Genomic DNA, 8,364 nt, shown 5'->3' with positions numbered 1-8,364 from the left:
AATAATTTTTATGTCCTTTCATAATTACTTCCATTTGGCCAATTGCCTTGACCTTAATCCGAACACACAACTACCAAGAATAATAGTAACTGTTCAGCGTTAAGTAGTCCCTCTTCCACTGTTGGTTGCGAGTGTCTCCAGCTGAGCTCAGCGCTACTCATCGGCGGTGGGGCCGAGGGAGCTGTTCCTGATGGGCGATCCCTGACTTTTCTGGACTGTCACGGAAACATACTGATGATCCTGGAATCAACACCGCATTTCAGTGTAGTGATTTACAAATATCCCTTCTACTTTCTTATTTATAATTTCATTCTCATTCGTTAGAAAATAAAAATGATGAGGCAAGGCGACAGCGCCGCATAAGATGCCAGGACCAGGACGGAACACGGACGAGGGTCTTCTTGATTATTTAGAAATAAAACCAATAGTTGCGCACGTAAGAGCTACTGGATTACGTAGCATTAGACGGACCCGGAAGTGAGGGTGCGCGCCAGGCGAAGGTAAAGAGCATTATACTGTTTCGTGTTCGCTGTAACTCTGAGTAAATGCCAGAAGCCATTGTTTTATTTATTTTCCTATTTTCGTTATTATTCCTTTTGGTCATTTTCAATAAATGGAAGGAATATGAAATCCGTCCGTACACACACGCGCGCGCAGAAGAATTATCAATGTTAGATTTGTATAAATATGGTCTTGGCTTATAAAAGGATGGAACAAGAAATTGAAGTGGCTGATGAGAACTTTCATGTGTTGCTATTGTTCAAGTGATACAGTGAAATCAGTCGCATCAGCAAAGAATGTGAAGCTCCCTATAACCTCATATATTTCATTTATTGTTATTACCTTCATCATCATCATTATATTTATGATTATTACTATTTGCCCCAATTACTAGATTCCCTTTCTGCCCAATTTCATTAACCAAACTTGGGCCACAGCGCCACCAATGAAGAGGGAAAATATGAAATGCAGGAGACAACTGAAACGTGGCGGAAATACCCGTAGAATTTGAACCACATTATTCTACTGGATATTTGCAATCCTTCTATATTCACTTCATGAACCTGAGCTCACAGGAACTTAGATAAAAGTCGTAAACAAGGGAAATAATAAAAATAACAATAAAACTAGATCACTACTAAACATAACAAAAATAAATGACTTCAAACAAAGCATTACTCTTCAAACAACAACCGTCCTTTGATCCCGTAGCCCAAAACAACACCCTTTGGGGAAATGATAGGCCTTGTATTGGTGGTCTAGAGCAGGGGTTCTCGAACTTTTTTGTCTGCGACCCCTAAAAATCACTTCGATAAATTCGCAACCTACTCCCCCAGCAACAAAATAAGAACTATTATCGATATTACAAGATCATTTTTGCGGAATACTTTATACAGTAAAGACAGCGTACATGCATAAAAAAGCTTGTATACACAGCGTGGCTTTATGATGCATTTACGAGCACCGGGCAGATCGCTGACAAATACTAGACTGGGTGGTGGGAGGAAGAGGAGGAGGAGGAGGAGGGAGAAAGGAGAAAGGATGAAGGAGGAGGAAGAAGAAAGAAGAAAAGAAAGAAGAAGAAAAAGAAGATGAGGAGGAGGAAGAAAAAGAGGAAGATGAAAAAGAAAAAGAAAAAAGGATGAAGAAGAAAAATAAGGCGGGGATACGGGATTTCGCAAGCTCTCAAAATTAATTCGCGAGCCTCACTTTGAGAACTTCTGGTCTAGAAAAGGTAAAAATAATCGGAGAAGAGAGAAAATTCACATAATTTCATTTTGAATTTCAGTATTTGCAGCCATAAGTGTCTGGCTGAAAGTCATGTAACCCTTGGGAAAATTCGTAGTATGGCGGTGAATTATAGGTCACGCATTGTAAAGATGAATACCATTATAAAGCTGTTTAGAATAAAACACTTTATCCAATAAGAACAATGAAATTAGAGAGAAAAATCACAGAATAACGAAAGAGAAAGAAATATTGAAGATTATTCGATATCACCAGGTGCAATGAAAGTATGTTGCACGCGAGTTAACGAAAGAATAATTAATTAATTAATTAAATAGATTCAAATTGTCTCAGCGCTGGGACTTATTATGTAATGGTATAGCAATACGCTAAAAATCCTCTCAGTAGAAAGAAATGGAGATGCCGAGACGATGGTGTCCATTATATTCTATCATAATTCAAGACATCGAGATGCAAAGCAACATCACAACCACAAGGAAGCTCTCAAGAACTATTACAGGAAGTTAAAATCCTGATATATGAATAATCATTGCTCATCTGAAGGCGTGGCAACTCGTATAGAATGTGGGTGTTCCAGAAATGACCTACAGATGGCCAGGTAACGGTCAAGAGGGTGCTGGAGGGGCGGGGCTTGTTCTTGGCTCCTGATTGGTCAGCGAGAGGTTCATTCAGTCTGCCTATTGGCCAGAGACAACCGGGGGAGGAGTTCATTGGCTTTGAAGACGACGATGATGATGATTATGATGAGGATGTTGCTACTAAGGATGCCTATGATAACGATGATAGAGATAATAAAGATAAGAATTACAACAATACCAATGAAGATTAATAATAATAATAAAATGATCATTATAACAGCAACAATAACAATTAAGGGGGGAAATATATATAAGAATTAATATATTCACAGCACAAGAGATATATTTGACGTGCTTCGATAATTGAGATAATTAAGTCGAAACGCACCAATCACATTATTTCAAACATTCCTACCCAATATAGCTCGAGGAAATGAAGAGACGAAAGTGTATTTTAGGACTCCAGATTCCGATGTTGCCAAGCGCCTTTAAATCAGTGTGAACCATGAGCCATTTCAACTAATGAGATCCGTAATTTTATCCAAATAGTCTTTCGGGGTTATTCACATAAAGGTAATTTCGCCCGTTTTCTTTTTTTTTTTTTTTTTTTTTTTTTTTTTTTTTTTTTTACAAAGAACGTTGATTTGTGCAGTTCAGTTAAGGTAGAACAAAGATAGGAACATGTAACCTCTCTTTCTCTCCCTCTCTCTCGACCTCTACCTCTCTTTCCCTCCTTTCTCTCCCCTCCTCCCTTTCTCGCCCCGTGTCTCTCTCTCTCTCCCCCCCCCTTCTCTTTTTTATCCTCCCTTACGCACCAGCAGACTATCACATTGACGTATTCCTTACATATCACACCGTATTTACACGGGCGTTCAGAATAAAGTATCTTTAATGAAGCACAAAAAAACATTTCATTTATTCCTAGCCATGTCACGAATATGATATCCGCTGCAATTACCTAATGTGTTTAATCTTGGGAAAATAACAAACTGGCAACTCGCCCCGGACTGTGGAGCACTCCGATTAGCATTTTTTATCATAATTCATCTGACACTTACTACTTGTCTACATGTGTTTGGTATTTCTATAGTACATATTCGGTATTGTTAATAATTTACGCCACTAATATTAAAAAAAAAAAAAAAAGGGAGAGAGAGTGACTAGCGTAAGTTACCAGTTTCCAGAAGAGGGTCAGACTGGTGTTTCAAGGTCACAGCGGAGGTTAAAAAAAGGTGTGATGTCCTTTGCTTCCGCTGACCTTCTCGACGGATGCTGCGAAAGGCGACCCGTTGGAGTTCGATCTAGGGAAGGCAAAGCCAGTTCATCGTTGGTTATTCGCGAGGACGGAAGTTGTCGCTCCGCTACGGAAATGGCAGCTGAGGACCGGAAGTGCCTCGTCGTAGGAGTGGAAATTGTGAGTTGTGAGATGTATGACGTATGCATGCCATGGCGAGGTCATGGTGATAATGCACAGCGTAACTCAAACTGGTTTAAAATATCGAATTAACAGAAACTAATTTTGACGGATGTTTCTGGAAGCTTCTAATAGGGTGCTTCACATATATATATTGTACCTTTTGTTTCTTATTAATATTCTCTAATTACAGAATACATCGGTGGAGCTCATATCGATAGCAGAGGTTTAGCAAAAGAAAGAAATCGATATAGAGTTCAATTTCCTTATGTCGTCTTTTTTATTATATAGTTTAATAGATTTAGTATGTGGTAATTCATTTTCAGAGATCCATTTCATTAACATATCATTGGTTCGTGTGGATTAAATCCGTTCATATGGATTAAATAGCAAGAGAGACTAAAAGAAGAATCAGTGGCTATTAAACAACAACAAATCAAGGTTACAATTTTCTGCCACATGAATACAATTGCATTTTGTACATTACCCTGAGCGCAACGATGGAGGCAACCAGCAGCCAAGGTTGACTGCCAGAGTACCAGGTCGCTCGTTTACACGCATGAATGATGTTTAATGACATAGCACTTACGGTATTCAGATCTCACCAGCCGAAGATTGTGTAAATGGCGCTTAACAAACCATTGCGCAGATAACCACTTGTGACTAGATGACCGTATAAGGCCGTGTCTCCCGAACAGATGTTGCCGCAGGTGATGGTCTCTGGTCCCGACGACGACCTGCAGGTGACGGGGTACTTGGTCGATGTCTTGAAGATCATCTTGGCCCACCTCGGATACTGGTGAGTGCGGTGACGTCACAGCGCTGAGTTATGTCCGCTGTTCGAAAGGCTGCAAAGAGATGTTAAATATATATATATATATATATATATATATATATATATATATATATATATATATATATATATATATATATGTATGTATGTATGTATGTATATATATTATTATTATCATTATTGCATATAATGAAATTCGAAAATATCAATGCGAATATATAGTTGTACTTAGCTGCAAACAACACGACTCTTCATCCTGTTCAAACTCAAAAAAAAAAAATAATAATAATAGGCAACTCACCCTAGACCTGCAATAATCGATTCGCCAAATCTCTTTAGAGGAAAAAATAATGAAGAGAATTGCTATTTTTTCCTTAATTGAGATTAGCCACACTATATCCACACACACACACACACACACTTGTCCTCCAGAGCGGTCGTTCCTTTTCTCCCGCAGCTACAGGTTCGTCCGCAGCCCAGACCGCATCTACGGAACGAGGCAACCGAACGGGACTTGGAACGGCTTGATAGGACTCGTGCAGAGAGGCGTGAGTAGGCGGCGTCAAGTTGCAATGTTGCATGAAAGAGCGAGACACTGTTGTAGTCTCAGGCTATGTGTCATGAGGAGGGCGAGGTGATGATAATGATTATTATCATCGTTTTTATCTTCATCATCATCATTATTATTATCATTATTTTGATGATGTTAATGATGATTATGATGTTGCTTGATGATGATTATGTAAGTTGAGGGACAATCTAGAAAATATTAGCAATTGCTTATTATGATAGCAAGACTCAACACAAACTAATATTTGAAATGTAAAATAACGACATTAATTATGGTAATCCTAATTACAAATAGGGCATATGAAAGGGGAAGGGAATGATAAAGATGTTAAAACGAAAGAAACATAATAGGAGTAAACAAATGAATAATTGAATGAATAAAAATATAAGGAAAGAAAAACCAAACCAAAAAAAACCTGGATAAAGTTATCGAGTAAATCAATGACTAAAATCCTAATCCAAGCAATCAATTCGAAGGCAGAGGCCCTCAGTGCAGGCGAATAGTAAGCAACGATAATTCAAACAATAAATTCAGACGCGATGACCCCGAAAGCAAAGGCACACTAGAGAAATACAATAAAGGTGCTGTCACACTAGCACTTTTTCCGTCAATTTTTTTTTTACAATTTTCTGAAATTTTGTAAATTTTTGAGCGAATTGCCGATTTTCCAGTCAGACGATAATGACCGTTTCCGTTTGAAAACCTTAACGTCAACTTTTTCAGCCAAGCATACTCAAATCAAGAGCTATATTCGAGAATGTATGTATGTTAGATTTTTTTTTTTTTTTTTTTGGACGGAAAAGGTGCTAGTGTGACAGCACCTTAACTCAGGCAAGAATTGCAGTATTCGACTAAAGCCTTTCTCTTTCCACGCTCCAAGGAAGTAAACATGACTGGGTATGGCAGCTGGACGACGGAGGAGAGCTTCCAAGACTTCTCGATGAGCGAACCCCTCGCCCAGAGCTCCCTCACCGTCATCTACAGGAGGCCCGGCCTGCAGCCTGACATGGCGGGGTTCGTCAAGCCTTTCGACCCCTTGGTATGCTTGGGGCGGGGGGTGGGGGGGGGGAGGTTGGTTGAATGGAAGTATAGATGGATGGACGAGTGGGTGTATGGATGAGAGAGAGAATAAGAAAAAATCCAAAAGCAAGAGAGAGAGAGAAAGAGAGAATAAGAAAAAAAAAATCAAAAGTAAGAGAGAGAGAGAGAGAGAATAAGAAAATAATAAAAAGCAAGAGAGAGAGAGAATAAGAAAATCCAAAAGCAAGAGAGACAGAGAGAGGGAGGGAGAGTGAGAAAGAGGAAGAGGGAATAAGAAAAAAATGACAAAAGCAATGGAGAGAGAGAGTTTGTAATATCCCTGTGGCTCTCGCTCTCTTGGACAGGTGTGGCTCCTTCTCTTGGTCTCTCTCCTGGTCGTCCTCGGGGCAACCATCCCTGTGATCTCGTACTACGACCGTCTTGCACCACGCAAAGGGTAAGGCACTGGTAGAGAAGTAGGAAATGATGAGATCGATATGTGATTTTACACACACACACGTTTGTCTGTTGGTTGGATTCTCTCTCTATCACCCACATCCCTCTCTCCCTCAAGGGCTGACGAAGAGCAAGCCTCCAAGGACCTGCAACTTGTTGTAAAGGATTCAGTTGATTGGACGGTCAATGTACTACTCTGTCAGTGTAAGTAGATTTGCATATTTACAAATATAGTCATAGCCAATCTAATTCATCTGATCATTATTTTCCCAGAATCAGGCTCTGTGCTATCGAGGGGGCACCACGCAAATGCCGAGCTGAGGCAGGCTGTTTATTTTTTATAAGGGTCAAAATAACTACTTCAAAAGGGCTGCTGAATGTGTATCAATCATCTCGCTGAACTACCCTATGAAAACCAGTCGGAGGGCAGGGGGGAGGGGATGCTTTGGGCTCGTTAAGAGTGCTGAATACCCTGGCGCCGACCTTCACCGTGATGGATCAGTCAGCAATATATCACTAATCCACTTCCACCATCGTTAATAGCTATCAGTTCAGTCAGTTCGCTCATTGTAAAAACAAACCGTTAGGCAGCAACAATGCTGAGTATTCTATCCACTATTTTTGCTGCATCTTTTGGAACACGTGCCAGGCCTTGGCAGAGCGCCGAGGCCTTCGCTCCAGCCGTTGCGTGACACGCCTTTCCTCGCCAGCCGTTAGCCTGTATCCTCGCGGGGACTCCGTGCGAGTGGTCATCTGTCTGTGGCTTCTCACGACCCTCATCCTGGCCACGGTCTACCGGGCTAACCTCAAGGCCATGCTCATCCTGCCCAAGCTCACCTTGCCCTTCGACAGCCTGGAGAGCCTCGTAGACACCGACATCGCCGTCTTGGCGGGCACGGGGAGCCTCTTCAAGGAAGCGATGGAGGTGAATTACATATGGATGCATGTCAGTGTGCATATTCTGACTTTCGTATAATGAATATACACACACAGATGCCCCCTCCCACACAACAGGGGATACCAAATGATATCACAAATACTGACAAGTATACAAAAAACGGTATTGCCGAATTGAATAGTGTTATTTCGCTCCTCAACAGAACTCCCCCGAAGGCCATCCATTCCGACGCCTGAAGAAAAATATGATAATGGATAAAAAGCAGAGAACAAATATCACAGCTGCGATGCCGAGGTTCGTGAAAGGCGAGGTCGCGACGGTGGTCCCGCGCACGGTGGCGAACTTCCTTATGCACTCCTTCTTCCTGCAGGTGGGAGGCGAAGGAAGCTCTGGGGTTGGGATCGCTCTGGCTTCCTTGCTTGCGCCTTTACTCCTTTCTTTATTTTCACTGAACTGTGTGTGTGTGTGTGTATGTATATATATATATATATATATATATATATATATATATATATATATATATATATATATATATATATATATATATTTGATAAAGGTATAGTTTGATCAAGCTATTTTACCCTTCATACCGTCTTATTCTGTTTGGCACCGTAAAAACGATATTACAGGTGCCAGATATATGCGTATTCCAAAGTTGCCAAGCGACGCAATAATTCGTAGTTTAAAGAATTGTTAGTTTACCCTTAACATGCATTTTTGAAGTCATTGTTGTATATGTCTTAAAATGTGTATCAACTTGAAATAGACTTGTTATCAATCAATATTTTCGACATTAAAGGAAATGAACATCCTGTAGTACAGCTTGTTCTGAAATCTGAGATAAATAGCACAGATACGAAATGCATAATCCATGAACAAAGCAAC

General features: G+C 40.4%; 1 protein-coding gene across 1 annotated transcript in view; it reads left to right on the top strand.

Moving 5' to 3' along the window:
* Positions 1–3,564: 3,564 nt before the first annotated feature.
* LOC113802908 (glutamate receptor 4) overlaps positions 3,565–8,364 on the top strand; it is an 8,304-nt gene continuing 3,504 nt past the window's right edge. Inside the window, exons 1-9 of the mRNA XM_070117448.1 lie at positions 3,565–3,741; positions 3,935–3,967; positions 4,440–4,540; positions 4,992–5,082; positions 5,950–6,144; positions 6,491–6,582; positions 6,700–6,785; positions 7,169–7,506; positions 7,682–7,849. Coding sequence (XP_069973549.1) covers positions 3,565–3,741; positions 3,935–3,967; positions 4,440–4,540; positions 4,992–5,082; positions 5,950–6,144; positions 6,491–6,582; positions 6,700–6,785; positions 7,169–7,506; positions 7,682–7,849 — 1,281 coding nt within the window. The remainder of the gene's footprint in view (positions 3,742–3,934; positions 3,968–4,439; positions 4,541–4,991; positions 5,083–5,949; positions 6,145–6,490; positions 6,583–6,699; positions 6,786–7,168; positions 7,507–7,681; positions 7,850–8,364) is intronic.

This window comes from Penaeus vannamei, chromosome 40 (genome assembly GCF_042767895.1).
Source record: "Penaeus vannamei isolate JL-2024 chromosome 40, ASM4276789v1, whole genome shotgun sequence".
NCBI classification, from domain to species: domain Eukaryota; kingdom Metazoa; phylum Arthropoda; class Malacostraca; order Decapoda; family Penaeidae; genus Penaeus; species Penaeus vannamei.
Note: the sequence above shows the minus strand (reverse complement) of the source record. Positions and strands in the feature narration are given on the sequence as shown.